At 39.8% G+C, this 21,776-nt stretch overlaps 3 protein-coding genes and 3 non-coding genes across 6 annotated transcripts in view; 2 read left to right on the plus strand and 4 right to left on the minus strand.

The window, feature by feature from the left end:
• Positions 1–5,240, minus strand: part of foxo1b (forkhead box O1 b) — a 28,941-nt gene extending 23,701 nt beyond the window's left edge. The window contains exon 1 of the mRNA XM_053241403.1: positions 4,064–5,240. Within this exon, the coding sequence (XP_053097378.1) occupies positions 4,064–4,645 (582 nt within the window). The 5' untranslated portion in view covers positions 4,646–5,240. The remainder of the gene's footprint in view (positions 1–4,063) is intronic.
• Positions 5,241–5,796: 556 nt separating this feature from the next.
• ap4m1 (adaptor related protein complex 4 subunit mu 1) lies at positions 5,797–14,084 on the minus strand. Its single transcript, XM_053241404.1, has 15 exons — positions 13,446–14,084; positions 12,221–12,306; positions 12,034–12,140; positions 11,791–11,887; positions 11,485–11,595; positions 11,294–11,374; positions 9,596–9,658; positions 9,294–9,360; positions 8,722–8,775; positions 7,636–7,742; positions 7,231–7,322; positions 6,834–6,878; positions 6,663–6,713; positions 6,380–6,497; positions 5,797–6,266 (listed from the first exon to the last, which is right to left on the minus strand). The coding sequence occupies exons 1-15, from the start codon at positions 13,501–13,503 to the stop codon at positions 6,075–6,077; spliced, it is 1,329 nt and encodes a 442-aa protein (XP_053097379.1). The 5' UTR covers positions 13,504–14,084; the 3' UTR covers positions 5,797–6,074.
• Positions 14,085–15,454: 1,370 nt separating this feature from the next.
• and3 (actinodin3) lies at positions 15,455–17,858 on the plus strand. Its single transcript, XM_026910334.3, has 5 exons — positions 15,455–15,760; positions 16,180–16,246; positions 16,341–16,388; positions 16,633–16,781; positions 16,868–17,858. The coding sequence occupies exons 2-5, from the start codon at positions 16,189–16,191 to the stop codon at positions 17,543–17,545; spliced, it is 933 nt and encodes a 310-aa protein (XP_026766135.1). The 5' UTR covers positions 15,455–15,760; positions 16,180–16,188; the 3' UTR covers positions 17,546–17,858.
• A 678-nt stretch (positions 17,859–18,536) lies between these two features.
• trnal-uag (transfer RNA leucine (anticodon UAG)) lies at positions 18,537–18,618 on the plus strand. Its single transcript has one exon. It is a non-coding gene; the product is annotated as a tRNA-Leu (tRNA).
• Positions 18,619–19,286: 668 nt separating this feature from the next.
• On the minus strand, positions 19,287–19,360 carry trnat-agu (transfer RNA threonine (anticodon AGU)). The gene has a single exon. It is a non-coding gene; the product is annotated as a tRNA-Thr (tRNA).
• A 2,069-nt stretch (positions 19,361–21,429) lies between these two features.
• Positions 21,430–21,511, minus strand: trnas-gcu (transfer RNA serine (anticodon GCU)). The gene has a single exon. It is a non-coding gene; the product is annotated as a tRNA-Ser (tRNA).
• Positions 21,512–21,776: the final 265 nt, after the last annotated feature.

Here is a 21,776-nt window from a genome sequence, read left to right on the forward strand (position 1 = left end):
TGATTTGAGCGACATAGGCCAGCGTACAGATTTGTCAAGCCGTGTTTAAAAACTAATGGTGCGACACAACTGTAATTAGAATAAATAAGTAAACAAATAAATAAATAATCAATTAGCTCTGTTTCATTAAATCTAAATTAAAGTGACACAACTAATCATGAGCTCCAGCAGGACAAGGATCACGGATTACTGAATGAACACCTTGAACACACACTTCCATTAACAGTTAAATAGTGTGTGTGTGTGTGTGTGTGTGTGTGTGTGTGTGTGTGTGTGTATGAAGCTGGTGATGTACAGCGTGAAGATGAAAGCTATATGACGATGAGTGAAGATTGCTGACTGCTCCACATCGTCTCACGTAACTTCCTCTTGACATTTTTGACTGGGGATTTTTTTTTCTGATATAAACAATTTCTGAGAAGAGTTTTGGGTTTCACGTGCCTTTTAGACAGCTGAGTGTGACACTTTGATCCCTCTGCACATCTGCATGATGCTAATCGTGCACTGCACACCTGCACATAGACGGACCAGACAGATTATCAGCAGAGAAACCACGAGCGCTGCACTGATACTGATCTGAATAAACGGTTCTTCAGATAGTGTCAGAGTTGCATCCGCGTTCTTTTACAGGTACGTTCAGAAGTCTCAAACATGTCCATCAGAAACGTTCCTAAATCATGCAAAGGTGATTATTATTTATTTATTTTTTAGTAAATATTTATTACAGAAATCAGAATGCAGGAGCTGAAATTGTCTACAGAACCCTGAAACCTCAACACTGTAACCAGCACAGAGTACTCAAAGGTCCATCACAGAGGATCGTCATGATTAACACACTGAAATGACTTCTTATTTCAGCACAGTATGACTCCGCCCACTAGGCCACACCCCCTTGTGACAGACCTCTAAAAGTTTTAATATTATCAGAAAGCTGGAAGCTCCACTATATCTTCATTCATACATTTATTTCCCAGTCTGTATGAAGTCTTCTGATTGGCTGAGAGCCAATGTAGAGTAGGGATGATAACACATCACACACTGAGTCAATGAGTTAACACACACACACACACACACACACAAAACCAGTCAAGGTCAGCCACCGTCATCTAGTGTTTGAGTATCAGTGACCACATGCGTGCACACACACACACACACACACACACACACACACAGTGTCACACAGTCCCAGTTTGACTCCATCATCAGATGATCTGATCATCTAATGACTGCAAACATCTGCCCCTTATGAGAGAGAGAGAGAGAGAGAGAGAGAGAGAGTGTGTGTGTGTGTGTGTGTGTGTGTGTGTGTGTTGCTTTAGAGTAGGTGAGAGGTTAAAGTGCTGCAAACTTCAAAGAATAATGAGATTCATCTGCTGAGAACCAAGACCACAGTTCAACATGCAAACGACTGAGAGAGAGCAAGAAAGAAAGGAAGAAAGAAAGAAAGCAATGGAAAGAAAATAAAAGAAACCTGACACAACAATATACGAATATGAAATAAGAGTGACAGTCCACACACACACACACACACACACACACACACACACACACACACAGAGGCAGGTTTCCGAAAACAGAAGCGAGATGCCAAGCGGGTGTGATGATGTCATGAGAGTTTTGGTATTTTATTACCACGCACAGGAATGGCCGCTAAACTCACACACACAGTCACACTCACTCACACACGCACACACACACACACACACACACACACACACACACACACACACACACACACACACACATACAGCTTAATATGTTTATATTACACATAATTTAATGAATTTTGAATTGAAATGCTTGAATATGAGAATGTTTTCAGGTGTGTGGTGTGTGAATGGAGTGTGTCTGGTCAAGAGAAGTTAATGTTAAGCCGCACAAGAATGACTCACTCACTGAAACCTTTACACACACACACACACACACACACACACACACAGAGAGAGAGAGAAAGAGCGAGAGTGTACATCTCTGTATGTCACCTTCTTTTCCTGCATTACTCATAGTGAAAAAGCACTGCACCTTCTGCCAGCATCAGGACGTTTTCATGTCACCTCAAATAACCCCACACTTCCGTTCAGCTTTATACGGCGAGGACATGTGTGTGTGTGTGTGTGTGTGTGTGTGTGTGTGTGTGTGTGTGTGTGTGAATGAGCCCTCACTCAAGAAACTCCAAAACCATGATCTCTGACTGCGTACTCAGGGGCTCCACTTCTCCCACAGTGTACAGTCACACACGTCACTCAAGAGTTCACCTGGGATCAGGGAGGTGTTGGAGCTCTGCTTCTGTTCCAGCAATGTCTGAGTGGACAAATCCGAATCCCGGGATGTCCGGAACGAGACGATTATATGTCCGGGGTATTTATTTTTCATTCATAGCTGCTCAGTGAACAAATAGGCTAAGATGAACAATCGGAGAAACATTACTCGCTATTGACTCTCTTTTGATTTGGTGTGTTTAATGCCACAGCGCGGTGGAATCCACGAATCAGAGGGTTTCAACATAAATCACAGGTTTATATTAATGCTCTGATTTTAATATTTTATCAAACAAACGCTGATATGGTGAAGTCTTTTGTAAGGAGACATTTATTTATCATTTCTCAAAAGAGTCTACAGTGTCTTTGTAACTAAGTTTTCTGACATCTTCAGGACAGAGAAGTTTGTAGTTTCTCTGTAACAAAAAAGACGACAAGCTGAGTTTAACTTCACGAGAGAGAAGAAAGAGAGGCTGGTGAGGGAATGACTGTTTATAGCGGCTATAAGATAAGTAAGGACAGGAACTAACTTGTTTCATGGATGTCCCATGACATTAAATGTAACTATAAATGGGTAAAAAGTGCACTGTGTCATTCACTTACTTAGAAAAAGATAAGGACTATAGATAAGTTGTTTTTTTGACATGAATCTAAGCTCACTGTGTGATGATTTAGGTTGGAGTTTGGAGGGTTAGTGCTCCTTGCTCATGACCACGGACAGACGCAGGGTGTTTACGGTGTGTGATGCTCTAACCGGAACCAGAGTTAATCACTACTCGTTATAAGTCTAATTGACTGGTTAATTATTTATTGGGTTTAATGTAAAGCTCAGTAAATTAAAAACAGTATAAATTTATAAGGTATTAAAATGCTGTTAATATGACAGAATATTTTAACTCAGGTGATTTCCCCAAGTAAAGACACTTAATTCAACACACCACTTATTTATCAGGATTAGTCATATGTCAGAGCGGGGAAATCACCAAACTGTGTGTGACCTCGGCTTTCTGACCTGCTCAGGTGTGTCTGGAGCTCCAACTCCTCTCAGTCAACTCATCATCACTTCACACTTTTCCTCCAAGTGCAAAGAACCACATTCTGATCGCAGCACAATTCATCACAATTCACGATGCATTGACATAACGTCCCTGTCGCGTACTGAGCACATGACCTTCCAGCTTATTTATTAATATGCAGTTTTTTTAATTCTGGAATTTTACACACACACACACACACAGCCGCCAACCAGTAACACTGTGCTAAAGGGAGAATGAAATCACTTTGTGTCCAATAAACAGAAAAAAACTAAACTAAAACAGCTAGCTGACATAAACCTGACATTATTTACACTTTTTTTAAATTGAGGGTTTGTGAAATGAAGTTAATGCATTAATTTTTATAACTATTTTAGGACCGTTTATAGCACTTTAAGGAAGATATAGAAACTTTCAAGGGTTCTTTGATAAGTTATGGGTTCTGTGTAGATCTGTTGTTCTTCATGTAACTGTTTTTTTTTTCCTAATAGTGTACAAGAATAACTTACAACCATACATCACAAAGAGTATAAGAAAGAATCAAAATAAAACAAACTGCACTATTTAAATCATCTTGAACCTTGAGTGTGGAATAAAGGTGCACTGATGGCTCTGTGGAGTTTGTTTTAGAGGTTCCTTGGCTGCAAAATGAAAAAGTTTGAGAATCCGTGCCTAATTTCAGTAAAGAAAAATAAAGCAAACCAAATCCTCTCTGATGACATCAACTCTGTGTGTGTGTGTGTGTGTGTGTGTGTGTGTGTGTGTGTTTACCTTCCAGCCGGCTGAGCTGTTGCTGTCTCCCTTGTCCTTGAAGTACGGGACGCTCTTCACCATCCACTCGTAGATCTGCGCCAGGGTGAGGCGTCTCTCCGGTGAGCTCTCGATCGCCTGCGTGATCAGGTCCGCGTACGACATGTTGCCCCAGGCGTTCCTCCGGCACGAGCTGCTCTTCCTCTGCGCGGACGACGACGACGACGAGGATGTGGAGGATGAGGATGAGGAGGTAGAGGATGAAGAGGATGAAAGTGGCTGCACCTGCACCTGATGATGCTGCGGCACCTGTTGCACCTGAGCGGCCGGCAGAGCCGGATGCTGCTGCTGCTGCTGCTGCCGCGCCTCATCGCACCGAAACCCGTGCGCTTTCCTGTCCTCCGTCTCTGTCTCTGTCTCCTCCAGCAAAGCCAAGCTCAAACCGCCCATGAAGTCCAGGTCCCGCGGCTCTGCTTCCGCTCCCGAAGCCGCCGTAGAGGACTCGGGTCTGGGCAGCGGCCAGGTGCATGATCGCGGCCGGCAAAAAGGCTCGAAATCCGGGTCTGAGTCCAGCGGCTGGAGCTGCTGCGCCGCCTCGGCCATCACTACCGACAGAGGAATAAAAACTAAATTACAGCAAACTCTGGGGGTCAGTTTGGTTTAAAAAAATAACGCGACTCTGACACCCAAGTGAAGAAACGCCACCCACCCACCCACACACACTCACTCACTCACTCACTCACTCACACACTCACTCACACACACACTCACTCACACACGAGTTTGTACACAGCATGAGGTTCCCTCTGTGCGCACGCGTGTGTGTGTGTGTGTGAATAAAGTTGGAGAAAGTTAAGCAACGCTCCCGCGATGATTGTCCCGCACTCATTAAACACGCCAAGCGCGCGCGCAAGAGTTTCCACACACACACACACACACACACACACACACCTAATGCACCTAAACACCGCGCGCCGGACACGCCCACTACGGTTGACTGACAGCCAGCAGCTAACCAATCACATCCGCGCATTTATAAGGTACCCAAGCGTGGATCTCATTTGCATACCAACTACCACTGCTGCACTCGGAGAGAAGGAAAACAACAAACGACTAACTGTCCCTTCAACATCTCACTCGGATTTACTTCAGCTGATCTGCAGTTAGTTTTCTCACGAACAAAAATGTGAAAAGAAATTAGCACGAAAGTGACAGAGCTCATTTCCTTCTACAGCAGGGTTGCCAGATATCTACATTTTAATCACTTTAATGAGATGTTGTGCAGTTTATGGGGATTTATAGTGAACTTGGACAGCTTTCACACCTGAGCACATCAATCTGGCAACCCGGATCAGCAGTAAGACTTTTCATTAGTGTGTTTTTCCTGTTGTGTTTTCTTACTCTGGCTTGATCACCTGCTGCACTAAATACTATACTAAATGATATAAATGTGGAATAAATCAGAGCAATTAAAAAAATAATAATAACTCCTGTAACTTATTGACACATCTGGAAAACATTCCCATCTCATTTCATGTTATTGTACAGAGATCTAACTGCTGGTGATGTTTACATTCCTTCTGTTATTCTTAATGCTTTTAAGTCTTTTAATTTCACTCCAGTAGAGGGAGCCATCATCCTTTCTTTACAGCACGTGGTGAGTGTGCGTGTGTGTGTGTGTGTGCGTGTGTGTGTGTGTGTGTGTGTGTGTGTGTTTAAGTCTCTCAGTGCACACCTACACGACCAACACGACCTTATAATCATTTGTTTAATTTATACAGCACTTTTACAAAGCATGATGATGGTTTATAAAGAAAATCACAAACAGCAAAATAATACAAAATAATAATATTAATTTTAAAAAAAGATATATCTACATATATATACTCAGCATCACAGAGTAACTTTAATGAACACTCATGATAATGTCAATTTTGTGGACTCAATATACAGGAAATTACTGAAATACTGAAACACCGTCAGGTGTGTGTGTGTGTGTGTGTGAGTGTGTGTGTGTGTGTGAGTGTGTTCATCAGATGCGTATGGTGTAGGAATCGGAGTGTGTGACGTAGCGGACCCAGCGATGAGCCGGACCCTGCTGGTTCGGAGACAGACGCACGAACCGGAGCTGCAGCCCTGTACACGTGTGTTTGGGAAGCTCGAAGCTCATGCTGACAGGCCCCACCTCCATGAGAGAGGCGGAGCTAAGACAGGGAACCTCCACCTAGAGGAAGAGTTAGGATTTTAACGAGTGCTTGCGTCTTCAGTGTTCGTACCTGAGCATTCAGAAATGCCTGTATGATACTCATGAACAGGTAATAAAGATGTAGCGCTCACCTTAAAGAGAGCCGAGAGCTGAGCTCCTCCAGGGAATCGTGGGATTTCCCACACCACGGATTTGTGTTTGGGCCGAAGCTCGGCCGTCTGGTCAGGACTACTCAACTCCTGAGAGAGACTGAGAGACAGAGAGAGAGAGGGAGAGAGAGAGAGAGAGAGAGAGATGGAGATATCGGTTATATATGTTTCAGTAAAGGGATGAGTATTGTGTCATTTCCTTCATCTGTACAACAATGAGAAATGCGGTGATATGAAGACGTGACATTTTTCTCCTTCTCCGTACCTCAGAGAACCCTTGGGCACAGGAACCGTCACTGAAACATTTATAGCAGCGCTGTGAAACAGAATAAATATATGACTGACTGTGATGGAATAATCAGTGGAAATGAAGCACATAAGCTGATCAGAGTGGCTCTGTGAACACGTATAACACATACACAGCGCTATAACGCACCTTTTAGGCGGCAAATCGCAGCGCAGTTTGAGGAAAATCAACAACCTGAGAGAAGAGATGAAGAATATTCAATTAATTATCCATTTTAAGGAAATATCTGAACAGTCTATGTGAGAGAATCTCAGCCAATTACATCCAAATACAATAAGTTTATTAATGCCTTCTGATGAACACGATAGGATGTGATTTGGGACGTTGCCATAGTAACCACTAAAGATTTGTCGTGGCTGTTAGACGCTTAGCCGTCGTTCTTTGCGAAAATCTGTGATCGTCCATGTTGAGTGCATCATCTTCGTCTTGTTGTACACACACACTTTCAACACACACCTGTGCTCTTCTGTGATGTTTCTGTGTTGTATAAGTTTTTATTTAAGTGTTGTTATGTGGAATGATTTACCTGCTCCCATAATCCTTTTCCACCGTGGGGAAGAGACGGAACGGAGGAGGACATGGCAGCTCATCACTCAGCTGGTACTGCATCAGGGTTTGCTAAGACAGACACGCACACACACACACACACACACACACACACTCACGCATTATTTTAGTGTAATTACTACGTCTGGAGTTTATTTATCTAAGCTGAGACACGAGTGAGTGAGTGATTGTGAATAGACAGAGTGCTAGAGATGATAACACACAATTAGACACAGCCAGGGTGATTCGGCGATAAACAAAATGGCGCCTGATGAGAACTGGTAGACGGAGTGTTGGAAATGTAACATAAAACCTGGATAAATGGTTAATTAATAACAATGAGGTGAAAGTAAGTGTGTGTGCGTGTGTGTGTGCTTGCCTTTACCTCTCCTTGGCTGGGGCAAATTTTTAAAATCCTGTACGTATCAAACTCATCGAGCTTCACGGCCTGGTGAAAACTGCACTCGTCCACCCGCACGGCTGCCCCGTAACCTGACACACACAGACACAGAGAGAGAGAGAGAGAGAGAGAGAGAGATGAAAAAGACAAAAAGAGAGACAGACAGAAAGCAAGAAGAAAGAAGACAGAGCATTTATTATTTTAAGGTGAGACACAGCAAACAGTGTAAACTGCATCTCTAACATGTCTCTTATTACACTTCAGTAATTAACAAGTCAAAGAGTTTTTGTCTGCTTGTGTCTTTACTTTATTACTTTATCTGAAAGTCAGCAACTTTGAAGAACTCTTAGCTCCGCCCACTTGGTACGATCACATTTCATCATATATCACCTGAGCAGAATGGAGAACGTTCATTTTTTTTCTTTTATTAACCTTAAAAACCACATACTAGTGCCTGAGAAATTATAGAACAGTGAACACTTTTAATCCCTTTGTCTCAAAATATTCAAAATCCAAAACAACTTACTATGAGGATATTATAAAGTATTCTCTCAATAGGTTGATAACTTTGGGGCTTATTTGTGTGCTATTGTGTGCAGATTTCATATCAAAAAATGATGTCAAAATGATGCAATATATATACTTATACATAATTATATGATATTTATTTCTTTAGTTAGTTAGTTGTACAGCATATGGTATTAAATTAGCATCAACAAACTGCTATGCTGTAACAATATCAGTAAATCAACTGGAAAAAAAGGTGGAAAACACCTGTAGTGTCTTGTTTAAAGTTTTTTAAATAAAATGATTAATATTGTGTAACAACATAAGAAATTATATTAATAGTATTAATAGTACCACAGTTACCGTGCGTGTCTTTGTATTTTGTCAGCGTTTAGTTTATAAATATTTGTTAAAATGGCGTGTAGTGTAGATGGTGTAGTATTTCAGTACGGCGATACGCTACACTGTGTTCTGTCACAGAGTCGTATTAAAAACCAGGTGGAGGAGGTGAGGAGTTAAATACAGATAAATAAAGGTGTAAATGAAGATGGTGAGGACTCTTACCTCTGAGCTGAGACTTCCCGATGCTAAACTCCTCGTTCAGGCCGATCCTCATCTCTACACAACACACACAGGTGAGAGGAAAGTGTCAGGTGAGACATGCGGATTTGTTTAATAGCTAACTAGTGAACAGATTCATAAAATAAGATATTAAGCTTCTATTTTTAATCATAATATCAGCACAACTACGACCTATACGCTGTTTATGTTCTCTAAACCCTGTATTTCCTAGCGTGCTAAGTAGCTACTGCGGCGATTAGCTAGCTTACAGCCTAGCTAGCAGAATACCATCATAAAGTTTCATTTGTTTAAATTGAAATTTTAAATCTTTATTGGTCATGAAAGCACATTTATAAACACTTTATAAACCACCTTTGTAAAAAAGAAAAAAGAAGTGGAGTCAGATTGCAGCAAAGCTTCATGGGTAAATGAATTCTCATTAACAAGTTTCACTTGAGACGATTAAATAATGGATCGGCTTTTAAAATGGTTTTATTTTAGTCTATAAATCATCAAGTGTGAGTTTAACACAGTATTGGAACACAGCCGATAGAGTTAAATCAGTTTTATTGTACCTGAACATGAGGGAAGATAGCACTTGACTCTGATCTCTCCCTCCACATCTGCTTTCATCACGACCCCCTACACACACACACAGACACACACACACACACACACACACACACACACACACAAACACAAACACACACACACACACACAAAGTGTCTCAGTGATGATCAGTATGAATTTCCCAAAATCCAAAAACTTCCCAATATATATATATATATTAATTGTTCCTGTTAATTACAGAAACTGAGAAAAGCTGTCTTTTTACATGTAATGTTATTTTCATGTAATAAAAACTGAAGCACTCACATTAGAGCCAATAACCACTGAGAGTCTCTCCACCACGTCCACAAAGATCTCATTCTTACCTCCCTACACACACACACACACACACACATACACACACAACAATGCAAGAGGGAGAGAGAGAGGGAAGGGGAGAGATGGGGAAAGAGTGAGGGAGAGATAGAGAGAGGGAGATGACTGAATTACAAAAAATAAATCAGTATATTAAATATTAAATTAATTAATTACTGAAATAATCATACAGTGAATTAAATAAATGACTGAATGACAGAATAAAAAGATCATGACAATGTTAACTAGTGAATAAATTAATCACATAAATTGAGTTAATAAATGGATCACTAAATGTAGTGAGTGAGTGAATGAGTGAGTGGGTGGGTGAGTGGATGAGTGAGCGAGTGAGTGAATGAATAAGTGAGTGGACAGAAGAGTGAGTGAGTGAATGGATGGATGAGTGAGTGAATGAATGAATGAGTGGATAAGTGAGTGAGTGAGTGAGCGAGTGAGCAAATGAATGAGTGAGTGAGTGAGTGAGTGGACGAAAGAGTGAGTGAGTGAGTGATTGTGTAAGTGAGTTAATGGATGGATGAGTGAGTGAGTGAGTGCGTGAGAGAGTGAATGAATGGATGAGTGGATGAGTGAGTGAGAGAGTGAGTGAATGAATGAGTGAGTGGACGGAAGAGTGACTGAGTGAGTGAATGGATGGATGAGTGAGGGAATGAATGAATGAATGGATGGATGGATGGAAGAGTTAGTGAGTGCGTGAGTGAGTGGACGGAAGAGTGAGTGAATGGATGGATGAGTGAGTGAGTGAGTGAGTGAGAGAGTGAGTGAATGGATGGATGAGTGAGTGAGTGAGTGAATGAGTGAGTGAGAGAGTGAGTGAATGGATGGATGAGTGATTGAGTGAGAGAGTGTGTGAGTGAGAGAGTGAGTGAGTGAGTGGACGGAAGAGTGAGTGAGTGAATGGATGGATGAGTGAGTGAGTGAGAGAGTGAGAGAGTGAGTGAGAGAGTGTGTGAGTGAGAGAGTGAGTGAGACAGTGAGTGAGTGAGTGAGTGAATGAGTGAGTGAGAGAGTGTGAGTGAGAGAGTGAGTGAGAGAGTGAGTGGACGGAAGAGTGAGTGAGTGAGCGAGCGAGTGAGTGAGTGAGTGAGTCAGTGAGAGAGTGAGCGAGTGAGAGAGTGTGTGAGTGAGAGAGTGAGTGAGAGAGTGAGTGGACGGAAGAGTGAGTGAGTGAATGGATGGATGAGTGAGTGAGTGAGAGAGTGCGTGAGTGAGAGAGTGTGTGAGTGAGAGAGTGAGTGAGAGAGTGAGTGGACGGAAGAGTGTGTGAGTGAATGGATGGAAGAGTGAGTGAGTGAGTGAGTGAGAGAGTGAGTGGACGGAAGAGTGAGTGAGTGAGCGAGCGAGTGAGTGAGAGAGTGAGTGAGTGAGTCAGTGAGAGAGTGAGCGAGTGAGAGAGTGTGTGAGTGAGAGAGTGAGTGAGAGAGTGAGTGGATGGAAGAGTGAGTGAGTGAATGGATGGATGAGTGAGTGAGTGAGTGAGTGAGTGAGAGAGTGTGTGAGTGAGAGAGTGAGTGAGAGAGTGAGTGGACGGAAGAGTGAGTGTGTGAATGAGTGAGTGAGTGAGTGAGAGAGAGAGAGAGAGAGAGAGTGTGTGAGTGAGTGAGTGGATGGAAGAGTGAGCGAGTGTGGTACCTCTCCACTGTGAGACGACATGATGGGTCGGGCTGCGGCGGCGCTGGGAGCCACTTTACTCTGCTGCGTCTCTGCCCCGAACTGCAGCACACACACACACACACACACACACACACACACACCTTTAATCCTCTTTACTATAACTAACAGGTATGCAGTCAGACTGTATTTTCTGGATGATTAACTCTCACGAGAGCGACGTTGCTGAGGTCGAACAGACTGAAGGGTTTGGAGGCGACCGGCTCAGTCTGAATAAAGTTCTTCAGGATGTCCATGGAGGTTGTCTGGATGTAGCCGTAATCCTGAGAAAGAAAGAAACAAACAAATAATTCAATAAATATATATGTACATTTCATTTCCAATACTAGAATTAGCGATATTTCATTCTCTGTCACCTTTTACACTCAGTTATAGCTTTGCATTATATTTGGATGATGTTAATACATAATTAACGCTATTTACAAGAGATAAAAAATAAAAGTGTGTGTATGACTCACCACCATCTCGTCCAGGAGCTCGTAGATCAGAGCGAAGTTCATGCGGACGGTTTTCTCACACACACTGCCGCAGTAATCCTTAATTAGAGCGACAAGCCTGCACGAGACACATCACAGCAACACAAGCGTACTTAATCAAAACGACACACACACCATACAGAGGCAGAAACTCCACAGCGACGTGACAGGTGTTGATACAGTGATGAGTATCGAGATGAATACGGACGCCATTCTGTCGCTTACCTGTTAAGAAACTCGACAACAGTGAACGGAGAAGGATCCGTCTTCGTAGACACGACCCAGTAAAGTCCAGCGTGTCGGATGTGAATAAAGTTCACACCTTTGTGACTCTAGAGAGCACAGAGACACAGAACAATTACTCTACACCATCATCAGGAATAAATTTAATAATCATTTAATAAAAACCTACCATGACTACAGGAGGCTGATCTCCGCTCAGAGACGACACCATCTCATAAAACGTGCTCATGGAGTCTTTTTCAACTTCACCACGGACTCAATGAGTGTTAAGCAAATACACAAACACACACATACACACAGATACCTGAACATACACACAATTTATTTGTGTATACATCACTGATTGTTTAGTAAGTAAAATTTATTTATAAAGGCCATTTAAAGCAACTTGCCCTGACCAAAGTGATGTACATCGAATAAAATGAAATAGCACACAAAACAATACAAATAAAACAATGTATAAAACAGCCAGCCAAACAAACACCAACAAATGCGTCAGATTACCACCTTCCTACCCTGATATAAAGTTCAGCATGTTCGAGTAGGTTTTTAAACGAGATTTTCATTCTGAAATGGACGCTGCTGTATGATAGCTGTAGGAGGTGCAGAGACGGCAAACACAACACACCTCTCACCTCTGAGTTTTAACTGTGAACTTGGAACAGCCAAGTAACTTTATGAGGAAGATCTCAAGGATCTCTGTGCAGTCGAAATCAAGAGCTGACCCTTAAACTGAACTCTAAAATAATCTGTGAGCAGGTGAAGTGAAGCGAGGAGTGAGGACTGGAGGAACGGTGTGAGCAATCTGGCAGCAGTGTTCTGACATGAACACATGAATCATTTTCTCAAAATCGTTAAAGGACTGAAAAAGATTGGGCTTTCACATCAATCATCCTGATGTGACAACAGAGTTGTGTCACTGAGTCACTTTATATAGTCTTTGCACTGTTAGCTGGTCACTTTACACCTTACTGAGTGTAGTACTTTGTCTACGTATGCCAGTTTTTTCTCTCTCTCCGCTCTTTTGTCCCTTTATGTGTTTTGTGTGTATGTAAGCACTTTCAATCTATAACTGTCTTGATATAACGTGGAAATGATAAATAAACTTGAGTTTATTTGTTAAATCAATGTTAAATCAAATGACACCAAGGTGGTAAGGTATGTATTTGACCAAGATTCTTAAAATAGACTGGGGAGTATCATATATTTTGAAAAGCTTTATATAAAGGAAATGTTATATATGTTTAAGTACATTATTATTACAATTTTCTTAAACATGCACAACTTTAATCCACACTCTAGCATAGATTAACTTCTAACATTAACATCCAGTTATTCTCTTGATTAAAAACCTGCAGAAACACACAAAAAAAACCCAATAATGATCAGGATACAGTCTTTGTAGATCAGATGGTCGCCTTTTGATGACAGAATAAACACCTGCGAAATCATTTTCTCCAGTATAATCTCTGCTAGCTCGCTAATTCCACTTTACATCAGAATATTTCTGTACTACATGCCATCAGAATCAGACTTAAACTCTTCCGGAAAACAACATCATTTATTTATAAACATCAAACCAACAAAAAACTATCATTATACCGATATTAGGAAGCTACGCTACAACAATAACAACAACCGGCGTATGTGATCCTGTACTTCCGGCATCTGTAGGACCCTTTGTGTAGCTATCATATGCGCCTGATTAAAAATCTGCTTCGCTAACACACAACATCGTATATTGTAATATGAAATTTCAGTTATTTCAGTCAGATTGAATTTTAACAGGTATAATTTTAACAAAATATAATGCAAACATTTTTTAAAGGACCAACTGAAGAGAATGAAGTCCGAAAGTTGTTGGCTAACGTTAAGTTGTCTGTTTGAAATGCAAGTACATAACGTTCCGAGATAGTTAGCACGATTGACAAGAGTTTTCAGAATTCCACGCGTTTCAACACGGATATTTTCACACGTAACTTATTTGCTTAATGTTTGAGTTCATTTAAGTACACTTCAGTTCACAAAGCATCACCCGGAATCAGGCACATCAATAGCTACCTAATTATTTAGTTACCTACTACTGCCACCTAGTGACCATAAGTAAGAAATACACATAAATGCACAGACGCACAGCTTCTCAGAAAATAAATGAACACATGGATTAAACAGGAATAAAACACAACACATTTAATAGACTGGAGGAGAAACAGACACTCGTGTATCCGAAATTTATTAGATCAGATTGCAAAAAAAAAAAAAAGTATTTCAGTGTTGCAAGATTGCAGTTTAGAATATTTTACATACAGTATAAGAGATATTGCAGTCAACTTTACAAAATCAGCTTTTAAAATCAGCTGTTCACAAATACAGCCAGTTTTATTTGCAAGGAAGTTGTCTGAGCATGCATGATGCTTCTCATTGCTTAAACACCATGTACAAATGCAAATATATTAACTTAGTTCTTCACATGAACACAGCTGAACACAGGATCAGTTACGCTGCTACAGGTTGAAACGGGTGTATTAGTGTGCTGATGTGGTCTGAGGTGTGTTTTCCACATTTATTTAAAAAAAATCCATGAGTATTTATGGTTAAAAAAAAAAAAAAAACAGTCACAGCGTGGCTGGTCTGTTCTGTTGATTGATTATTCAACCAGTCAGAGAGTCAAAGAATCAATCTGAAAATTTGGTTGTTTTTGTGCTTTTTCTATCATAAGATATTCATATTTTATTCCAGAGATATGAACCCTGTTGGTTTATTTTAGTGTCTCTGAGGCCAAGTGACCCCTTTATTTAAATAAATAAATAAATAACACATGTAAAGATGAGACTAGGTGTAAAACCGAACAACAATGTGACTGTTATGAGTACTGAGTGTCTGATTATCATGATCCTGTTTTGCTTGGAACATATTTTGGATTCCTGCTTTCTTCTCTCACACCTGGTTGTTGAACCCCATCACTACTCATGTCCAAGTCCATGTCCACCTTCCCCCTGCTACAGGACTGTCATCTTTAATAACCAGGAGACCATGCTTGTTTTTCATTTCTCTGTTCTGATTCTGTTCTGTCTTTGCTACACAGCTGGATTTTTCAGTGAAAGTTTTTCTTGGGCTTTTTCATTTTTCTATGTCGTGCCCAATAATGGCCGTTTCTGGTTATCGTTTGTGGCTGTTTTTTTTAACAAAAACAGGATTTTGTCCCCCTCCCATTAGCACAGAGGCAGATGTTGAAGCACAAATCTCCAGCTGTTTCTACGGGAGGAAGGCTTTAATTTTGCGGCTCTCCTGCTTTATTCTTTAAACATAGGTGTTGAGCTGTTCGTCAAAGCAGACAGCAAACCGGAGAGAACTGCGTTTACTGGAGAATTCCAGCATCCAACATGTGATTTAGAGCACTGAGGTTATTAATAAGATCCAGAGGAATGGGACTGTAGCACTGCCTGGAAATGGGACACGTTTGGATTCACAGATCAGAAAAAAAGACATAAATATCAGAAATCACACAAGGTCACAGACAAGTACGCAAAAGCACAAGGTTCCACTTTAGGAGTGGCCCTTGGTCTTGGATTTCTGAAGTGGGAGGAGCTAATTAAGCTTCAACAGCCAATCAGAATAAAGAACTTAATTATCAGGCAGCTCAAAAGTATTTATTCCACACTGTCATTCTAACAGTTCATACCTGAGTGCTGAGTAAAGAGCGCAAGAGGTAGGACTGTGTATTTATTTCCTATTGTTGTTGTTATTATTATTATTATTATTATTATTATTAAAGTGTCTATCAGTGATTAGAATTGATTTTGTCTTTCTGTCTAAAATGGGTGTTTGAGTCCTCCATAAGTTTATAATTTGTGTCTTAAAGCCAGAAAAGTACCAAACACAACAAATTTAATTAAATTGACCAAAATTTCATAAGATTATGTAAGTTTCAGCTTCACATATTAAGCTGTATCATTTACAAAGCAAAAAACAAAACAAAAGCCATGAAATAAATAATGACTGAAAGTATTGAAACATTTTAGGTGTGTTACTTATCAGCTTTTTCTGTTCATATTAAATATACTATTATATTGTGTAGTATTTTTTTAGAAACTCAATGACCAGTTTTACTGTCTTCATTCCACTCAGGTATCAGAGATGTTCTCTTCCTCAATGTCTGTCGTCGGGGCTTTGTCCTGTTTCTTAATCCTGCCTTGTAAGTTTTTATCACCAACATCCAGTTATACTGACATTTTATTTATTTGTTTGTTTTATTTCTTTTATATTAAATGATCATTTCTCATGTGCAGCTCTTCTGCAGGCGACGCCTCTCACAAAACTTGCTGATAAAGCTAACAGTAAAGATCTTTATATCACATTTTTCTCCATTTTGAAGGCTGATTAGTAATATCTGTGCAAATAAAAGATATAAAGCTTAGAAATAACAGAGAAAATTATAGATATAAAAGTATAAAAGAATAACCATTCAGACATTATTGACAAAAATTAAACATAGTAATGAGTATAAATTTACCCACTCAGTTTGAAATGTTATTGCTGAAATTTTGAAGATGAAGCTGCTTAAATATAATCTAATTTCAGAATCAGGTCGGTCTGTAAGTATCGACCCGTTTGAAGCGCATAATTTCCTGGTGCGTTCTCGCCGTTCAGCTGAGCCAAAATGGTACCAAAAGGATCCAGACTTCCAGTCCTACTATAGATACTACAGCAGCATTGGACACCTTGAGGGCGTAAGTGTTGTCTATCTCTCTGTTTGTCTCTCTGTCTCTCTTGCTGCTTTACTTCCTCTGTTTTGTTTTTTTTTCTTCCTGAACAGCTCTATGAGATCGACAAGATCCGGATGCTCTACCAACAAATGCGCCACTTGGAGCACACCTACGGCGCAGACGCCTCCAAATACCAGAAATTCTTAGGTCTTCAGATTCCCGAAGCCACTTCTCCACCTCCCACTACCAAACCTCCACCTCCACCCTCTACCCATCCACCAGTGCTGTCTCTCTCTCAGTCTGATGTTATATACCTGTGCAATCCCAAAGACCCGCTCTGTAAGCCCAGAATTGTCTATGTGCCCACCGGTGCTGTCGTTGTACCCTGTGATCCACGTTACCACCCCAGCTGTAAGCTAAGTACATCTACTGAGGGCCCTTCTGAGGCCGCTGAGCCGCATTCCACCACTCCTCCACCTGTCGCAAAACCTCCCAGCATCATCGTCAGAGGGATGGAGTACGACTGTGACCCTTACTGGGACCCCGACTGCTTGATTGAAAATGCTCCAAGACCTATAAAAGCGAGCGATCCTCCACTATCTAACCTCCCGATTAATTCTCTGCTCGTCAACAAAGCAGGAAAAGAGAATGAAGAAGACGCTCCTGCGTCATCGTCTGAGGACAAAGGGACTTTGGATGCTTCCTATGGCCTCCATGATCCGTACGATTACTACAGGGATCTTTATGATCCTTACCGTTATGTTAATCCAGGCCCTGGGCCTCAGTAAGACCGTGATTATGTCCAAAAATGCATAATACTGGAAAAATAGTGGGTCAAAATGGCAGAGCACTATACAGTACTATAATACTGGAAGTCAAAAATTTAAAACCTTTTTGATATTCTTCTTATTATTATTAATATTATTAATAATAATTATTTTATTTAGACTTCTCATATATGCGATTTGGGCCGTAGTCCAGTCTTAAGTAGTTGGATGATCTGTAGTATGGAAGGTAAAATAAACAGCAAATATAACTTGGAGAAAATTGTGATTTAAAATGTAAAATGATTTTAAAATAAAGCAATCTTTTAGGCTCAAATGTTGTCAGTGTTTGTGTAAATTAGTAAGTACTAATGTAACTCTCATAAATATTTCAGTGCTTTAGTAAAATACTGTTAAATAATAAAAAGCCTCACCTAAAAAAAAAAACTTTATCAGACTTTTGCTAACCCTGTGTAACAATCATTGTTTAAAAATAATAATAATAAAAAACGCCTCAAAATGGCTTGTTAGCTAAATGTTATGCTAATTTGTTTTACTCTTTTATTGTAAACTCATAGTCATAAAACGTATGAACATTCAATATAAAGTTAATAATAATGGTTAATTATGTATATTCACTTCAGCCTTAATTTTACATGCTCATTTTAAGACAAAAAACACTCAAATTAGCGTTTGCTAACTTGTGCAGCTAGCTACAGGCTAAATGCTACATTCACATAATTCAGTGACAATACACTCGATAAACAGTAATGCTCCTAAAATGTAATATGTAAAAATTAGTGAACTGTAGTGTATGAATATATTACATCATCGTTTTGGTTATTTGATTTATGTGACTGTTTGACTTTTGTGGCTCTTCCAACTAATTAGTTACTTAAGAACGTTCTAACCAGGTAGCTAAGTTAATAAAGGTTAAATGCTAAAATTTCTGATTCAGTTAGTGAAGTTGGTCTTCAGAGAGATTGATAAGACATCATGTCAAACTCATAAGCATGGTAGCGTGGCCGAGCGGTCTAAGGCGCTGGATTTAGGCTCCAGTCTCTCTGGAGGCGTGGGTTCGAATCCCACCGCTGCCAACATGTTTTTCTTTTCTTTCCTTTATTATTATTATTTTTAAATTAATATATATTTAAACAATATACATAAGACGACCATCTTATGTTTGGAATCTTAATCGCCTCTTCAACATTCTAAATAAACTACAAGTGTTTAATGATGACGACATAAACAACGCGCCATTAAGGGTAACACAACAAGCCTTTCCAGAAATTAAACTTTTTTTCTTCTTCACAAATACATATGTATCAGACAGAATTCATCGAGGTGTTGCTGTTCCTTGACAAAATATAATGCAAAATATAATCACGTATTCAAAGAATCTAATCGTGATCTTTTGTAACCTGGTTTCCTAAGAAACAGATAAGAACATACAGTACCTCACTGATGTGACGTCAAAACAAAGCGACGAAAGGACTGTTTTAAGATGTTTTCAGTCAGGATGTTTTATTTTATTTTTTGATTGTGAAACCTCGTGTGGAGTAGCTCGCAATGAGGCATAGTTTCATAAGTATTTATATTCAGTGCTCTTCCAAAACAAAACGTCCAAATGGTACACGTGGTACATGTATGCATACCCTGTCTGTGTAATACAGTAATAGGGTGGAAATCTGTAGTTGTTTGGTGATATAATTAAAAATGTTTGAAGGCTAAAGTTTTGACATAAAAGCAGAAGTAGATAAATAAAAGGCACCGCTGGGATTCGAACCCAGGATCTCCTGTTTACTAGACAGGCGCTTTAACCAACTAAGCCACGGCGCCATGTGACAACACGGCCCTTAGTAAGGTTTAAGAAAGTTAAGTTCCTGAAATAACTATAGCTGCAAGTAGTAATCATCGGGTTCCAAGCACTTCAGTGCCTTTAATGACTTGCATAAAAAGGTATTACTTAATATTGTGCAAGCCTATAAGCACCTACATCAAAAAAGAAAAAGCTAGATAATTTTAAGAAATATACGAGAATTTACCATAAAGAAGGTGTTGTTGCGCCATCTGTTGTCCAATCTCCTGTAAATTTTGCATGCTTTTTAAGAATCAGATATGTTGCATGTGCTTACTTGATTTCCTGCAGTGTTGAGTTTTCCTTTAGGAGATATTGACTTGGCTACACTAAGCCACACTCTTTTTTTCATTTGTTATGAGTATCTAAATAAAAAGGTTCAACATGATTTTTTTTTTATTAATTATTGACTTAGAGAGTCCAGAGAATTGTACTATACTAGTTTTGTTGTGATTGAGTAAAAAAAAATCTAGGACTAGTTCACAAAAGTGTTTTTTTTTTTTTTTTTTTTTTTTTTTAAATAATCTCAGATATTTCATGAGGCAAAGTTGTTCAGAATGAGGAGATCTAACATATGATATAAATACTGTGTGTGCATGATATACAATAATTTACACACGTACAATGGGATAGAATCTCGCAGAGGCCAATTATTTTCAAATTTTGCACAGACTTCTGGGGCAGCGAGTCAAACAGGCCCACCATGTTTTGTTCTGATAGGGCCTTCGTTAACCTTGTCTAATAGCTGCTGAACCCTGATTGGCAGATGGCGATTCACAACTGTCCTCATGGACCCCGATGGGACCTTGGACAAAGACATTTCCTGCAAGATTTCAAGTTGATTGAACCAATGGTTCCATATTTAGCGACAATTTCATGTTTGAACTTTTTTGCCTGTCAAGAGTCAAGCAAGTCCACCAAGTTTCGTTCCAATCAGCCTTCATTAACCTAATCTCATAGCTGCTGAACATTAATTGGCCGATGGTGGACATGTTTTTCGACAAAGACACTGCATGTAAAATATCAGGTCAGTTGGACCAATGGTTCCGTAGTTACAGCCAATTGCTTGTTTTGTCCTGTTATAGCGCCACCACGTGTCCAAGCCTCGCCATTTTGTGCATGTGACCTCAGATTGAGCCCATACACAAGTGTGCCAAGTCTGGTGAAAATATCTCATTCCGTTCAAAAGTTATAGCCATTTCACTAAATCTTTTTGCCTGCCGTCATGTGAATCAAAAGTTCAACTTTTTATTTTCTAAGGAGTCCATGCAAATCTCCTGCACTGGTTTTATTCTGGTTGAGTGAAAAATGTAGGACTAGTTTGTAAAGGTATGTGTGTTTGTGTGAAACACTGCTGTATATAAAACCATTTATGTGCATGGAAAACTTGATAGCGCCCCCCAGTGGCCGATTAGTTTCAAATTTCTCCCAGACCTCTGGAGCCAAGAGTCAAGCCACTTGAATCTTTCTGCACTGGTTTGGTTCCAAGCAGACGAAAGGGCTAGGAAGTGTTGTTGTTTAAAGTGTTGTTGCGCCATCTGTTGTCCAATCTCCTTTAAATTTTGCATGCTTTTTAAGAATCATATGTTGCACGTGCTTACTTAATTTCATGCAGTGTTGAGTTTTCCTTTAAGAGATATTGACTTTGCTACACTAAGCCACACTCATATACATATTTTTTAATTGCTTTATATAAAGGACAATTAAAGGTGTCCAGTTTTAGCATTTTCGCCTCTACAACTCGGTATAAAGTTTGTATAACCTTTGTCTTTTGTTTGGAATAAAAGTAGTAGTGATGAATTCACTCTGTGTCAGAGGACCTCAGTGACCTGTTTATGATTACTGGAGAATGAGAAGATGAGAAATGTATTAAAGTATATTAAAGGTTTATCATTTTTAATATTATTTTCTGAATAAGACATCCACTGCAAAGTACCAAACGATATACAAGGGATTAGGATGAACTGGTAGCTGTAAAACAGCGAGTAAAGTAATGAACAATAACAACAGCTGACTTTCCTGTGTAGTGTGAGCGACAATAAACAAGCATCGACGAGGATGGGATTCGAACCCACGCGTGCAGAGCACAATGGATTAGCAGTCCATCGCCTTAACCACTCGGCCACCTCGTCGGGATGCCGCACTACACCAGAACATTTCGTTTTAAAACGTCATCAAGACACAACGTCGCCATTTTCTTTTCACTGGCATGTACAGGGCGTACAAATAATTTGAAATGGCGTCACTGTTTTATCAAACGAGCTCATTTTTCTACTCTATAGACAAGCAACAACATTGACACCAAAAAATCCACCACAGCGACAAGAACAACTTCAAAAAATAATCATTTACGTTTCCCCGAAATAATTAACTTCATTATAAATACAACGCGATAAA

This window comes from Pangasianodon hypophthalmus, chromosome 17, assembly GCF_027358585.1.
Source record: "Pangasianodon hypophthalmus isolate fPanHyp1 chromosome 17, fPanHyp1.pri, whole genome shotgun sequence".
Lineage (NCBI taxonomy): Eukaryota > Metazoa > Chordata > Actinopteri > Siluriformes > Pangasiidae > Pangasianodon > Pangasianodon hypophthalmus.